This window comes from Strix aluco, chromosome 2, assembly GCF_031877795.1.
Source record: "Strix aluco isolate bStrAlu1 chromosome 2, bStrAlu1.hap1, whole genome shotgun sequence".
In the NCBI taxonomy this organism is placed as follows: domain Eukaryota; kingdom Metazoa; phylum Chordata; class Aves; order Strigiformes; family Strigidae; genus Strix; species Strix aluco.
The window spans coordinates 51781286-51797475 of record NC_133932.1 but is presented as its reverse complement, the minus strand read 5'-3'; the positions used below and the strand labels follow the sequence as shown (position 1 = coordinate 51797475).

General features: G+C 44.4%; 1 protein-coding gene across 6 annotated transcripts in view; it reads right to left on the bottom strand.

Annotated features, from left to right (window-relative positions):
- PHKA2 (phosphorylase kinase regulatory subunit alpha 2) overlaps nt 1–15149 on the bottom strand; it is a 48644-nt gene extending 33495 nt beyond the window's left edge. For 3 of the 6 annotated variants that reach the window (XR_012621949.1, XM_074814708.1, XM_074814704.1), the window contains exons 1-11: nt 14899–15149; nt 9716–9874; nt 8306–8353; nt 7672–7840; nt 6741–6823; nt 6049–6129; nt 3726–3824; nt 3273–3419; nt 2995–3048; nt 2339–2461; nt 242–337 (exon numbers count right to left, since the gene is read on the bottom strand). Coding sequence is in view for 5 of the 6 variants with exons in the window: in XM_074814708.1 (XP_074670809.1) it covers nt 242–337; nt 2339–2461; nt 2995–3048; nt 3273–3419; nt 3726–3824; nt 6049–6129; nt 6741–6823; nt 7672–7840; nt 8306–8353; nt 9716–9874; nt 14899–14976 (1137 nt within the window). In the remaining variant the exon portion in view is untranslated. Of the gene's footprint in view, nt 1–241; nt 338–2338; nt 2462–2994; nt 3049–3272; nt 3420–3725; nt 3825–6048; nt 6130–6740; nt 6824–7671; nt 7841–8305; nt 8404–9715; nt 9875–14898 lie in introns of those variants that run through there. The other 3 variants (XM_074814705.1, XM_074814706.1, XM_074814707.1) reach the window with 3 other exon arrangements.
- Nucleotides 15150–16190: the final 1041 nt, after the last annotated feature.

Here is a 16190-nt window from a genome sequence, read left to right as displayed (position 1 = left end):
AAAACTTTAGACCTGCTCTAATATTTCCACAGGCACCCAGACTCCCAAGTGAAAAATGGGACCATTTGGAAGCCTAAAGTTTACCATTTCTCAATGGGAGCTCTTAGTTTTTAAATAATGTGCAGTAGTCTTTTTTTTATTGCTGATTTAGATTTATCAGCGATAGGAAAACTATAAAACTAACATTCACCTTGATATCTATACTTTGCATACTGAAGTGGATGCTGCATTTTCACAATACCTTTTCTGGAGGGACTGCATACAGTTCAGGCATTAGCACTATTCCGTTCTTCTCTCTAATAAGTATTCCTTCCAGCGCCTCTCTATACTCTTGTACCTGGAAATATTTTTAAAACAGAGGGAGAATTCACATTACAGCCAGCAAAACCGAAACAGTAAAGTTAAAGTTTTAGTACTTTCCAAAAGTATTTTTCTGCTGAAAGTTCATTAAAAGAAAAAAGGAGGAGGGTGAGAGGCAGAATCATGACTTGCTGATGGAAGATTGGGGTTCAAATTCTCAGAGACTGTTCCAGCATCTCAATATTATCAGCCTCAGAAACATGAACACACATCTTTAATCTATAACACACCACTGCAGTACAAAACTTCTAACGTGTTCCTATCAAGAAGTCACTGGAACAGATTCTACATGACATTTGCAACAGATGACAATGCAGTGACATGGATGTCAGGATTGCCAATATCCATAAAGATGTAAGGTGTATAAATTGTGAGCTTCCTATCATGCACATTTGCTATGATTTTCTGAATTCTGCTTTGCAGGATTGGGAAATCAGTTTCTCTTAACTGATTTGCTTAAAAATTTGCCCAATGAAAAACTTAAAACAGATTTAAACTGTTTAAAAGTATTTAAGTTAACTGAACAAAAAATCCTCTTGTATTGTTAGACAACATATTATGAACAGGAATACCTGACTGATACAAAATAAAGAACGTTTAATATTCTTTTTACCAGATCCCTTGTTTTGTTCCACTTCTTAACTATCCCAAGTTTTTACTTACAGGGAAGCTGTTTTCAAGCACTATCAGCACCTGCCTCTGAAATCCTATTTCTGCTATGCCTTTCTGAGTACAGTGGAACATGCAAAGGTACCCACAAGTACACTGATATTTTCAGTATCCTGTCTTGACCCACTCTTTTTGAGACCTCAGGGTTGCTTATTTTTCTAACAATTTCTGCATTGCAACCACTTCTTTGCAGTGGTTAATGGGGAAGACCAGACATTCACCTGAATGTCTCAGTGACTCACTCAGCGATGTTTAAACCATGAGAATGGGGAGCAATTTCTTGGTCTGACCATGCCCTAACACAGCCTGTCTGCACACCAAAAAGGCAAACAGGTACGTATCATCCCAGATAATCCAACTAAGTTCTAGAGACTGCTTTGTGAAGTGGTATTTTATTGACATGACTGAAGTTTCAGTAAACCTTCTGATTTTCCCCCTCATGAAATAACACCATAATTCCACCAGACTAAATCTACTCTGTTCAGGAAAGCAACTTACATTTCTAGTGTCAGTATTTCACTTGATTTACAACATCTGGTACAGAAAGAGGGCTTTTTGGTCTAAAATCCTCTGTTTTGTTTCTGATGCCATTTAATTTTTGATGGGTTTACGTTTAGCAATCTCCTGTCCCTCTGCATACTAGGTGACATTAAATCACATGTATTTTTTACTTTCTGCAAGCCACCAATCTACAGAAGTCCTGGTATGAATACATTTAGTCCTGCCTACTTACTGTTCTTTAATTCACCAGTACTCTCCAGGTGCCACTACAGCCTTTGGAGGGCTACAATCAGTTTAGCTCCCCTGATCACTGGATGCTTGACACAGTAAAGGCATGAAGTAACTTAGGGAATTAGTGAAAATGAAATGGCTCCTCATAATCCAATCCCAAATCTCCCTGAATGTATAAAAGGACTGAAAGTACTATGAATCTCATTCTCAGCAGCCAAGGCACCAAGGCTGGGGAAAAAAAGAAGCTGGTCTCATCCTGAAGTAACTGGAAAAGGGGCATCAAGGTTGGTGATAAGACAGAAACAGGCAAATAAACCCTGTTCAGTCCAGTTTGACCACACCAGCTAACAGGGCCACTCAACCTGGTAGAGAGAAGGCAACAAGGCCCCAGTGTGCACAACACTGCAGCCTCTACCACGTCACAAACTCGCCAGGAAGGTGGGATTGGCTGAAGACTACTCCTACCCTGCTGATGGGGTACCCAACTGATACCCAAAATAAACATGGAGCAAAGCTACAAGATACTGTGGGTAGATGTCTTTGCATCTCCATTGCAAGTAATTTCTCCTTTCCTCACCTGGATTTTGTCCTCATTAAATACTCCATCAATTAGGAAGTATGTCCAGAATACCGGCCACTCGCATTCAATATTCTCAAAGAGCTTCAGTTCAGCAGGATCATAGTGCAGCCTGCTTGGATCCTAGAAATTCAATCATACTCGTCTAGTCACAGTGCTAAATTAGTCACTCATATTCCAATGGCAGCCTATTTCATACAAGTAATTAAAACCAAGAAACCAATAAAAACACAAGAAATAGTTTCCATGCAGGCTCTTCACTTTTTCACATTCAGTCTCAAACTTATTTAATCATTCCCTAGACAAATCAACCCTTCCCAGTCTCAGAATCTAGGTGTCACCCAAATAATCTTGGCTCTGCCTCAGTTCAGAGGTATTTTGGGAACTCCTCAGAGACACCACTTCCGCTTAGGCACCATAAGGGTTCATTTCTTACAGAATTATGAATTATGTTCTGTCCTTAAGGGTTTTCAAACCCTTAGTCTCCTTCAGACATTGTCATTTCTAGGGTGGATACCTGGATTAACTCCAAATCCACTAAGATGCCTTAACAGCAATACAGAACTTCACCCCTTCATGTAAATGAGACAAAAAATGTCTATAAACAAGATATAAAATTCTTCCTAATGCCTAGTGAAAATATACATCAGAAGTACCTCTCTGGGTGTCTTGTAACCATCTCGGAGAAAGCGACAGCAGCCATAGCGGCCCTGTAAAAACAGACAAAATTACAGAAAATTTCACATGCTGTTCTTCCTCACAGAATCACATCAGCATAAAAGTATGTGCTCAGTTTTAAGTGTCACTTAGGGATTTTCCTCCCTCTCTTCCACACACAGAACCAAGTCTGGCAACCTTTGTTTAATTAGGATTTTTGGTTAAGGAAGGGAGGTTTTGCTTCTCTTTCTCTCTGGAAAATAAAGGAAATCCTTACCTGCAATTTGGATATGATTTCACTCTTGGTTACATTAACAAGGTTTAGATCCTCCACTGCAAAAGCCGGGTAAGAAATAATAGAGAGAAGGCCAGCATCTATCTCCTTTGACGTGGACGCCCGTGGCAACATGGAGTACAGAATAGACTGAGCAAAACAGGAACAGAAGAGAGGGATGTAAAACAATTCACCTACTTCAAAAGACTATGTCCAGTGCAAATGGAATAGACTATACTATTTGCAAACTGACAGAGAACTCACTGCATAATTATTTTTAAGTTAGAATGAGAATGCTTCACACCACTCACTTTCACATGATCTACTAGAAACAGGGTGAACAATGTAGTCTGAAGCCATCCTTATTATGTTAAGCTCTTGGTTCGGTTAATCAACATTTCATTTAAAAACAAATGGGTTTTCCCCTAGCAAAGGAAACAGAAGACTAGTCTTTACCTGACAGTGTTCTACTTCATCAGGAAGAACATGAATCACTGATTTGTGTCCTCCATGAGCTCCAAAAAGATCTAGTTCATCAATTGCTTCCAAAGCAGCCTTCAAAAAAAACCAAACAACCACCCAAAAATCATTAAATACCTTTTAAGACAAGTATACACCCTAGCACCTGTGCTTATCCTCTAAAGGAAATTACGTTAAAATATAAGTTTGTTCCACAGATATTTTTTCATCTTTACAGGGAAGCTTCGCAATAATTCAGAAAAAGTAAGTATTTCTGTCTTTCCACTAGTAGGATATGGGACTGATGTGCTGGTGATCCTTCTTACAATTTAAAGGCAATGCAAAACAATAGAGAGCTGGGCTGCCACTGAGATAATATCTCAAGTACATAGTAATGAATGCTTCTCCTGTCCTATATTCCAAAATAACCCCCATTCAGTAGCCTTTCACTCCTCCTGCCTGAAGGACTGTTCAAAGAAGAAGGTTTGTTCGAGGCAACCCAGAATCAGCAGAGGCCAGTGCCCCGAGAAGAGAGCATGACCATCTCTCTGATATTATCACTTCCTGAGATAAGAGAAACGAGACGTCTGCTCCCTGCACAGCCAGCCGAGGCACACCATGCTCCACGTCAGCTGGTGAATCACCACATCCCATACCTCTTGGCCATAATGCATTTGCCTAGTGAAGACGTTAGCAGCCCAACCACCGACTCCATTTGGGCTCTCCTACGTTAATCTAGCAGGCTACAAAACCTGGCTTTGCAGAAGCGGGGTGTGCAGCACAGTGCAGGGAATGTGGCAGGAAGAGAGCAAGGCCTAGACAGCCAGAGTCAGGCTCGCAGAGCTTTCCCCTGAAACGCATTTTCACAGGGCTGAAGTATCACTGAATGTCACTCTGTGCCCATTTTTGTCTTGCAGGTTCACGGTAATGTCAATCTCTGACAAAGGAAGGATCGCACAATGCAGCTTGCCTTACTCGCTCTCCGGAAAGGCAAGGGCATTTTCCTTCTTCCAACACAAACATGGGTTTACTGGTTCTGCAGAGCCTCTGTCTAGCCAAGCGTTAGAGCAGCAGATGCTCCTGACAGTAGCAGAAAGCCCCATTTAGGGACTGATAGTTGGGACTACGGGCAGTCTTAATGGTGAACAGAAGGCACTGAGATCAACTCAAAGGCATATGCTCCGTGCTGTACTACTGCCACAGGGAGCCACACAAATCAGATGAGGGAGAGAAATATTAAGAAGGAGAATTCCTGAGGCAGATTTAAAAAAGTAGTATTTACCTTGCCCTCTGCAGCAGGGCCTCCAGCGTGCCTCCTGGTCCCCACCCAAACCAGCACTTTCATTGAACCCAGAGACACAGAGATGCAAAGCTGTGCAGCAAGTCCCACAGATGCTCCTGACATCAATGCACCCAGAAGTTGCGTAGAGACCACAGCAACTCGCGTCAGGCTGTTCAGTGCAAAAAAATTTGTACTGGACAGCTAAGGAATAACTTCCCCCACGAACACTGCCCTACCGCTATTTGACTGAACTGTGGTCAAGATCAGCAGTTTCTCCCTCCTGCAGCTACACAAGACCTTGGTAACTAATAAGACCTTATAGCAGCCTTCCAGTACTTAAAGTGGGCCTTCAGGAAAGATGTGGAGGGACTCTTTGTCAGGGAGTGTAGTGATAGGACAAGGGGTAATGGCTTTAAACTGAAAGAGGGTAGATTTAGATTAGATCCAAGGAAGAAACTCTTTAATGTGATAGCGGTGAGACACTGGAACAGGTTGCCCCGAGAAACTGTGGCTGTCCCCTCCCTGGAAGTGTTCAAGGCCAGGTTGGACGGGGCTTTGAGCAACCTGGTCTAGTGGAAGGTGTCCCTGCCCATGGCAGAGGGGTTGGAACTAGATAATCTTTAAGGTCCCTTCCAACCCAAACCATTCTGTGGTGCTATGATTCTGATTCTATGATTCTATGATTTAATCTTACCATGAAAACATCACATATAATACTGGAGCTAGAGAATTAAGACAGAAAATCAGAGGCCACTTTAAGAGACTGCACCTCACTGAATCTATCAGAGTCATGCCTCAATGAATCTGGTACCCTTCTTGCAACCCCTGGAACAACTGTGCTGAGGTCCTCCAATGAAAGCCATTATCACAAGGATTTTACACTCAAAAATACTCACTCACACCCAAACAAAAATTCTTATACAATCAGTTAACTATCGCAGTGGCCAAGAAGACTACGCAAAGGAAGCCATCAGGTTTGTCAGAGCCCTTCAGTGTGACAGAACAGCCATGAAGGAGGTGTCAGGAAGACATTCTCACTTTGGCCATCCCTACGGAGCTCGCGTTCAGTTCAGGGATGCCCTGGTTTGTCTTATCACCACGTTCCCAAATTCCATAATCCTGCAATAACAACATCATCAAGAAAAAATTGGCATGATCATATAAAAAACCCAATGTTTTCCCCCCTCGTCCCCCAACAAAACCAGAGCCCTGCATGAAATCAGTTTATTTGCCTTAAAAAAAAAAAAAAAAAGAGAATTAAAAAAAGGCTGCAAGTCTCCAAAGAGCCCCTCCCTCCTCACCTTTAAAGAGCATCAGAGAAAAATATACCCCAACACAATCATGTCTACAGTCATGAATCACTGTCTTCACAGAACACAAAGCCCTTTATCCTTCCCCCTGTGCACACTTCAACCTGTGTCCCTTCAACTTGTCACTTTCCAAAAAGTTTAACACTTTGCTCTTTTTAGAAAGGCCCATAAGATTTTAATGAGATATCAGGAAATATTAACTATCAATAACGAAAAATTATTATTATGATCTAACAAGTATATCTCACCCAGACAGCCCTCCCACCATCTCCAAAGATGCTGCTCACAATGTAAAGTACTGACAGGATCTGATATCTTCTCATGGAAAAAGAAGTCTGTATTTTCCTTCTCCATCAATAAATAATTTCTCACCCACATCTAAGCAGTGTTCAAGTGATTTACATATAAATAACTACTTACAGCAACTTTGTAGGCAGCTTCTATGTAAAAAACAAGATTCTGAATAAAGGTAACTTCATCAAGGGTGAAGATAATACGTAACCCTGATTAAAAGAAGGGAATAGAGCAATTATACTGTATCAGAACTGAAATACTTACTCTTCAGTGAGTTTCATGGGGTTTTTTATTTGCTACCAACTACTGCCCACTGAAATCAATAAAAAACTCATGTTGATTTCAAAAGATCAGGCAGCAAGCCTCAATACTTGCTGCTGATAAAATACTTCAAATGCCACCAATACATACTGTTTCAAAGACCAACCAAAACCCATCCCTGTGAGAGCAGCATTCAGACACAGTAGGTACAAAGCAGATACATCTGAGTCAGCTCTGGCACTCACAAGCAGTGCATCTCAATTCCCGTAGCTCCCCACCCCTCCGCCCACTTAAGAGTTCTGTCGAGGGACCACCAGGATGACCAGTCACCTGCTCTGCAGGGGTCAACTGCAAGGGGCTCTGAGGACAGAAAAACACGTAAGGAAACAAATCGTGTCCTCACGGGAGGAGGACAGTTGAGAAGTGCACAAAATAAAACAGTGCCAGCAAGAAGAGGAACACAGATAGCACTAGTGGCACCTGACTCGAAGTTGCCACTCTCTGAAGAAACCTGGTTGTCCATAAGGACAGCAGTCTTCAAACACAAACTCTTCCCTCACATGGCTCTGAATATCTCATGTTATTTGTATGCCAATATTAAGGGAATGGACACAGTCACTATAAATATGAAATCCTAACTAAGCCACATCTCTTTTTCAGAGAAATATTACTTTCTTCTGAGTAATAACTATGTAAAGGTCTTTGCAGCTAGTTACAACTTTTTTTCCTTTTTAGATGAAAGCTAGAATAGAAAAAGACTGCAACCATAGACAAGGCTACAATATCTTCTGCTTACCTGATGCAGTCATCTGTGCCAAGAAAAGCAGGTAAAGCGAAGTTGCATCCACTTGTAGATGCCCCCACTGGTCGTCCCCAACCACTGTGGCACAAGTTGCAGAGTTATACTTGGCATGTAGGCAGTCTTTGGTACTCTGTGTGCGTTTGAACTTCTCTACCTTATCTACCTAAAAAACACCACAAATCTCAAATCTGAAACATTTCAGAAGAAATTCTCCAAACTATTTCAAAACTAGCAACTATTCCTAGGTGAGGAGAAATGTGAAGTCTTAATTTTTATCACCTCACTTCAGTGTGTTTTGATTGATCAGAGTGCTTAAACACAACTCTAACTTTAGGCTTCAGCTAAATCCACATCTCCTTGGGAAAGAATATTACCTTGCTGAATTCAAATCTTGGTTACGGGTATACATCTTGGTGAAAATCAGTTTGCAAAGGCAAAACTGCGATTTGCTACAAGCACAATCTCAAAAGGTGCAAGATTAGAGTTTTGCTCAAGAGTTTTTATTAAAAAGACTCCCCACACATGCAAAAAAACTCACTCTATAGAAAAGTCACAAGGAACACATGCTTCAGATGAACTGCTTAGTAAATGCAGCATGTACTAGTTCAACTCATACCTATGACATTACCTGTCTCATCATGCACTGTAAGAGTCCTCGCATCAGCTTCACAACGTTCTGCAGGAACAAAACAGACCAGTGACACCCTCACAGGCTGGCCTCATCAGCTGTTACAAACAACATTCAAAAGTGACAAAGTTGACACCGTCTACTAACATCCTGCCAAACGTAAAAAAATGCATGTTTACCTGAAAAGCTTTACATGTTTGTTTTTTTTTTTAAATATACTGGTTGACTTTTATTCCCACATTCCTATCTAGGAGAACAAATCTTTTCCAAAGGCCTTCTCTCAGCAGTGGAGCAACTCTCTGTGGTCCTTCTATCCAGGTAAGGAAGTAAGACAAATGCTATATCTTGTAAGAATAACAATGATGATGATTTTTAGAGTGACAGATCCAGGGAACACTGGTAGAGGACTGCAAGACATTGACATGATTGGAAAACCTGTGGAGCTTCTTCCCCTCTTTATACAGTACAACAGAAAGCACATGACTAATGTAAAGAAAGGGCCTGCAGTGCGTACAAAGAGAAGCAGAAGATTTTGTCTTAAATGAAGAAATCAACCTCATCTTTTTATCCAAAAATTATTATATCCTCACAATATGATCATGCAAACTGAGCCCAGGTTATTCTGTCACCACAGATCTCCCTTGTTTGAGCAGTACATACCAGCATAAAATTTACCCAGTGCCTTCAAAAGAACAGCACAACACTGACACCAACAGTCCCTCACATCCCATTAACCCACCTCCACACCCTCCCTTCTGACATCCACTTCCCCAGCTGCAGATTACAGAAATTAACTGTGTGAGTTACCTCACCTCCCAGTTCTCCAGCACATGAGTCTTACCAGTTTGGAGATTGTTGCCTTGTCTGGTTTGATCAAACCTGTCTATACACCATGTATGACTTCCGTGAGGTGACACAAGTGCACATTTCAAAGACTGCAACTTTAAACGGCTGCTTCTCCTTACAGGGAAGAGTGGTCTACCAGATCAATTGCTACCCTAGGATCCAAGTGACCTAGGCTTGATTTTCCGGTCCATAATACACCTCATGAGGGATCTCAAGGTTTAATCAGAGGCTTGTAAATCTAGGCATAAAATGTCTCAGAAGCCTAATTTTCAACAGTCAGCCAACTGTAGAAGTTTGATTCCTATATGCGTTTTGTTTATATTTTAATTCAGGTGTTAGCCTCCCTGCCACAGTTCTCTGAATCTTGCTTGCCAGAAGGCTGCCACGAACACTGTATACCATGTGCTGCACAAATACTGGCATGGTAGGAACAAGACACGCCCTCCAAGCTGGGAAAACCCTGCCAGGTGCTAGACACAGAAACAATGTGAACACACTTGTCCAAAACCACAACGTATAAAAAAACCAAACAGCATAACTGGTTTACACCAGAATTTGACATACCTGCTCGAGCTCGTAGGCTTTGGCCTTATCCTCATCCCGGTCTGCGTTCTTCCGATAAGCCATTCCCAGCCCCCACACAGCCAGGATGCTGTAGATGTTGTCCCGCACCCAAGCATCCTTATGGTCCGTACCGGCTGAAAGCAGTCCCGTAACTGGATTCTAACCATCACAGAAGGAATAAAGAGCAAACATTACTACCTGAAATCCCATCTTTCCATGTCAAGGGGTAAAAAAACAAAAGAGGGAGCCAAAGATAATTTCACACTGATTGCACACTGAGGCTGCTCACAATTTTGTGACAGAAGTGAGGTCCCATCTTTCTTTCCCAAACTCACACAAGTAAAATGCAAAATTTCTCTGAACACTTCAGGATATAAAGCTTATGGTATCCAGCTGGGCATCCTCATCCACATAGGATTATTAGCTAAGTCACTGAGGAAATAGGAATTTAAATATTACATACTTGTAAGGAAAAGAGAGTACTGAGTTAACATTAAAAACTGAGTCTGGGATCTATTCATCTCATGCAACTGGTCTGTGGCATAATCTTGAGGAAGTAAAAAAACACTACTTCCCTTCTCAGAAATTAAAAAAAGTATTTCTATTTATTTACCTGCTTGGTTTATGACAGCTAAAGCATAAATGCATACAAAGCCATTTTATGTCCTCCTTTGGAAAATGTACAGAAAGACAAATTCTGATGGTGTTGAAAAGCAGCATTATCTGAAAACCAGCACGCTGAGTAATCTGCATCCCAAACACTCCATTAAATTTTTCATTGCATCATTAATTCCCATCACTTCATTATCATTAATTTTTAAGACCATCTTTCTCAGCTGTATGTTCTTCACTACCAAAAAAATGAGGTAGAGAGGCAAAAGGTCAATAGAGCTTTCAATCAAATCAAGTCTTTACAGCAAATTTCAGTGAATGAAGACTAGTTGCCCTGACTGGTGTGACAAGGGGGAAAGATTACAATAATAAAGATAAGTACAATTAAAAAGAATACATACAGCCATTTCTCATTTCTGCCACACAGAAGGAGTTCGCTCAACTCCTTCCGTAGTTATTTTTAAGAAAGAAGTTTTGAGGGGGAGGAGCTTTAATTACAATTTCCTGGGCTTTGCATGTGACAGCTGAACAAGACACAGGTGACAGCCTGACACCCATGACTAGGCACAGTCAGTGCTATTGTTACGGTTTGAATACAGCAACGTTAGTGGCTCGCTGAGAGTAGAAACATGTAGTTCTGCTGAAACAGTTCCTCCAGCACGGTCTTCACAAACCAGATAACAGCAGGAGTGCCTACTCATCCATTTGCTGGGGAAAGCAGCACATATGAACCCAAAGAGCTTAAAAAACTTATTTCTGAACTTGAAAAGTCAAACCAAAGAGTTACTCTCTTTCTGAGAACAAATGAGCGAGCAAAGAAAGGGGACCCCACTCCCAGTTCAGCACTGCACCCGCGTGGCAAAAACCAGGATCTTGAAAGGCAGACCGCACATTCCCAATATTTTTAGAGGGCACTTTGTTTCCCTCCTCCCATGCAGCACAACAAATTTCTATGTACTTGCAGCCTTGGCTTGACAGAGATCACCCTGCCGGCATTCAGGCCCCAAGGAGGGACCTGCCTTCCTTCAAGGGGCTGCATTAAACCCATCCAAGGGCAGCTATCACCATTTCAGCTCCTCTGGCTCCTCTATAAGAAGGTCCCAGCTCTTGGGGCACACTGGGGCTGGCTCTCATGGACTGACAACACATTGATGTCTTTTCTCATGCACATTCAGAATATTAGCAGAATCATACAATATATTAATTAATGTTTTAAGTGGTTTTGGTATTTTTTTAGAAAGTGCTTACTCTTAAAAACTACAATTATTCTGTTACCTGCTGACACCATATGAAAAGTACAACCCATACAAGTTGCTAAAGAACCCAGAGAAACACTGAGTGTGCTTAACCCTAAAGATGTTAACGGGATTTTAGCTCAGCTAGTACTTCAAAACGTTAAGTCTACGCAGTGATTGCTAATTGGACTAGTGGGTCTGATCCTGCAAATCACGCTGCACATACAGATTCATGAAGCAAGGAATTTCACCAGCACCCATGGACTCTGTGAGCTGAGAGCACTGCAACAGAAAGCTGATTGTTGGACTAAAACTTTAAACTGCTGTATCATGCCCAATCCTATTTTTAAGTCTGTTAGTCTGAAGACAAAAAAACCCCCACAACACCAGCTCCTACAGGGGACCAGACATTAATAAGAACTTCAGCAATACAGGCGCAAAAATTGCAGGGTTCTAACCAGAGCAGCAATACAAGTAAGTCCACATTTAGCATCTTGCTGAAAATCTATTTAATTTGCATCTCACTGATCTGTCAGATGAAAACTGATGTAAGCTCTAGCAAAGTCTGCAGAGAGATTGTTTGTGTGAAACCATACGCACCACAACTGGGTGGTGTATGCCAAATGTGCTTTCCTTATGAGCTCCAGTTGCTTTTCTCTTATAGTACCCTAGCAATACTTATATATAGGCATTATGTTTTGCTATTTTAGGGACATATCTTAACATTCACATTTTTTCTTATCTCATTCAAATTAATAAGCAGCTGAGAACAGCCTTCTGGCAATGCTCTTCAGTGCTTGCTCAGCTCCAGTACCGAAACATCCCTCTGGCCCCCATCCCCAGGGGCACTGGCAATAGCTCACAGACCCCACACCACAGCAAGCAAGGGCACAAGACAGGAGCCAATAATTTGGTCTTAGCCTCCCTGTAACAACCTTTAACAGGATCATACCTGTCACCGTGCATGCGGCAGGGACTGATCAGCAGAATGCAGCACTTGCAAAACAAGAAGAACTTTGCTACAGATCCAATCCTGCAAGGTGCTGCATATGGAAAACTGTCAGCCCTGTTGAGGGGTCCAGACCTGTGCTTTGAATGCATGTCTGCCTGCTAGCACATATTGTGAATGAAAATTCGCCTCTAAAATGATGTTGATTTAGAGTGATTAGAATGAACGTAAGATCAGTTGCTGCTACTGAGAAACCTGACGCCTGGTGTACTAAACACCTTATCACAACAAAATGTTCCTGAGCACATGATGGTTCTCCTCGCTGCACCCTGAGGAGAGCGAGCTCGTTACTACCCTCCATCAGAGCACACCAGCTGACATGCCAAGTCTGAACACCTGGCACGCTTCTGGGTGCAAGGTACAAGGTCACAGTCACACATCACCCCTGTGCTGAGCAGCAGCACCTCAGAGGGATCTTAAATACCTCCTGCCTCTTCTGCCAGGCTACTCCTGGGCAAAACAATGGCTTAAATTCCCCTGTCTCCATCCTGAAAGACACCAGGAAGGCACCACCAGTGCAGCAGCTGCTCAGCGCATCCCACCATAGGCTGTTCTGCCCCCAAGCAAGACGAGGCTGTATGGGGCCCAAGGACAACCGTCCTAACTTGCCCAAGCAAGCACTGCATCTCTTCGCGCAGCTGAGCAGGATGTTTTCATTCCAGTGCAGTGGAAAACAATAACCAAATAGATACAGAAAACAAATCTAGAAACTCACCATGCAGCATCGCTGCCTTGGTGATATCGTTGTCCCTCTGCCTTGCTGCTAGCCTGTGACTTGTTTTCCACACACGGAAGAAAACTTCTTTGTCTCCTTCCCCCACCTCTGAACTCTCCCCAGCATTGAGCACTGAGCAGAAAAGGCAGCACTGAGTCATGAACATGCATCCAAACACTGTAAATAGCAACTACAAAATTCTGGGTCCCTGGTGTAAGCTCCCATATTACCATTAAGTTACCCTTTTTATTATTGTTAACTATTAATAATCATGAAGGCACAGATTTTATAGGGCGTGTTTGATCACTGGATCTCAGAGGCTCCATCTCTAATGGAGGCTGTTACCAGCATCCTCAGCCTATAAACATGGAAATCAAGGCAGGCACTGGAACCTAAAATGACTTGTCCAAGGTCATCCCACAGACAAGAGGCAGAGACAGGAGCATAACTCAAAGCACCTCCCACACCCCAGCAAAATTATCTTCTCACAGCACTCACACCATGTCCTTGCATTAGTTTCTAATGGGTTTACAATTTACATTAATTAGTACACAAACATTAATTCACAGGTGTCTGGACCCTGCCCCCACAACAGTCAGTGACAAAAATCTTACTGACCTAAGCAGATTTGGGTCCTAACCTCTTCTTTCACTGCTTTCCAGTTTCTTGTAACTCTCAGCAACTCAATATATTTGGGAACTGATCCGTGCAAAAAACTCTGTTGCCCTCATCTTATGTCCTGGACTGCCTTAACCAAGGCATGACACTGCAAGCACACTGCGAGCGCCCATCCTCAGAGCCCGCCTGGGTGAAGCGAGCACATTAAGCAGAGAGCTCTACGCTACACGCTGATGTTGGTCAAAAACCACAGAGTGGGTAATAGTTTTTCCCTACCAGCTCTGACACCTTCATTCTTGTACTGCTCACCTACGCAGGCAGCCCTGCCCGAGAAGCCAGGGCCCAAGTGGCGTGGCAGCGGGAGCACTGGCTCCACTCAAACCGTCGCTGGACAAGCTGCACCAGCAGCAGGTTGGGGACGGGAATCTCTGGGACGTGCAGCGCTGCACACACATACCGCACAAAGCACACGCTGCGAACCCTGCTCTGTCCTGGATTCACACCGAGCTGATGCTGACAGACGCATTTCAAAGGCCCTGTTTGGGAGCTCTACGTTACTGGGACTTAATAGTGTTACGTGCATACATATATATATATATGTGTCACAACGTACATATACATAGTGTTACAACGGGTGGGTGTGTATCGTATGACCATGAACACATTCTGTAAACAGTATTACTGTCTGCAGGCTCCGACTTGCTGTATTTTCCACATATCTTCCACCGTGCATTTCTGTAAGCGGCTAGCGAGCAGCCCCGGCGATCCGCACCGCCTCAGCTTCCCCCGCGCCCCTCCTCAGGCGGGGGCAGGAGGAGGTGATACGGAAGGACGCCGTGCGCCGGGGAGAGGAGATATTTTCTTCCATCGGCCCCGCCGTGCCCCTTGTGCAACCAGGCTGCGGTCACCGGCCCCGGCAGCTCCAGCCGCCCTGCCGCAGGCCCCCCGCGCCCCGGCCCGCCCCATCGCGTCCCGCGGCGGCGGCTGCCCTCACCTGGTGGCAGAGGATGGTCCGCTGGACCAGGCGGGCGTAGCCGTCCAGGCGCACCCCCGAGTTGCTGCGGCTCCTCATCGCCTCACGGCCGCCCCGCACCTCCCGCCTCAGCCGGCCCGGATGACAAGCCCGCCCCTTCCCGCCGGTCGCGATCGGCGCGGCGGCAGCCGGAGATGGCGGCGATCTCTTCCCTCCGGCCCTCCCCGCCGGCCGGCCTGCGCGGCGGGCAGTGCGCCAGACCGACCGACCGCCCTCCCTCCCGCCGGCGGGGCGGGGCGGGGCTCCCGGTCGCGTCTCTTTCGCCGTCCCTTCCTGTGGCCGCGCGGGCGGCGGGAGCGGCTGAGGGCGGGCTGTCTCGGCGGCGGAACGAGGGGGAGCGGGCGCCTGAGCCCTTCCAGGGGCGCTTCCGTGTGGGTGGGGTGCTTGAAATCCCAAATTCAGCTTCCGTGAAGAACCGGCAGCCTTTTCCCCGCGCGGCGTTGCAGCTGCTTTTCCAAGTCTCAGCGCGCTGCCCCGGGAGGCGGCGGGAGAAGGGCTGGTGGGGGAGGCGTGAGGGTCGGCGGGCTCGGCGGCCCGCAGGGACACGCGGGGGTGTCGGTGCCCCGGGGAGTCGCTAGCAGTCACCGCGAGGCCCAGCAGCGTGAGCCGTATCGCCACAAGTGACAAAAGCCAGGCCAAATTGTCAAAAATAAACGCGATTTTACACATCCTCTCCCTAAGTTCGTAAGATAAAATGCAAAAGGCCAGGAAGTTTGTTGGAAGCCTCTTTTCAGCCTTAAAAAATACCGGTTTGACATCTGATAGAATAAAGGTCAAAAAAAAAAAAAAAAAGTGGCAAGACTTTACTAAGTGTCTTCACACCCCAGCCTTGGCTTTACAACTTAATAAAGAAACAGGATTTAGAGATTTCTGATGGAAATGAACCTGCTAAGCTCATAGGCACTCCCTGGGGTATTTAGGCAAGGGGTGTTTTTTGAGTCCGTTTGCCCTGGCCTCACTCCGCGATGTGGTTCCCAACCATGGACAGGACAGGGGCGAGCAGAGAAAAGAGAAGGGGAGTCGGGCAAAGACTTAGAAACTTGACAGAGATTTACCAGAAAAAAAAAAAAAAAAAAGACTTGTGTTATGTAGAGCTGCAAAATGTTCAGTGAGTTCCCTCTGTGCTCCGGGCAACAGGAAGAAAAACAATGGTAAGCATGGAAGGGTGCTGAAGCACAGAAAGGATGTTTCAGAGTAGCTGGAAGTGTGGGATTCACTCAGACTTCAGAAAAGATTTTTTGGGGGTCTGTTGT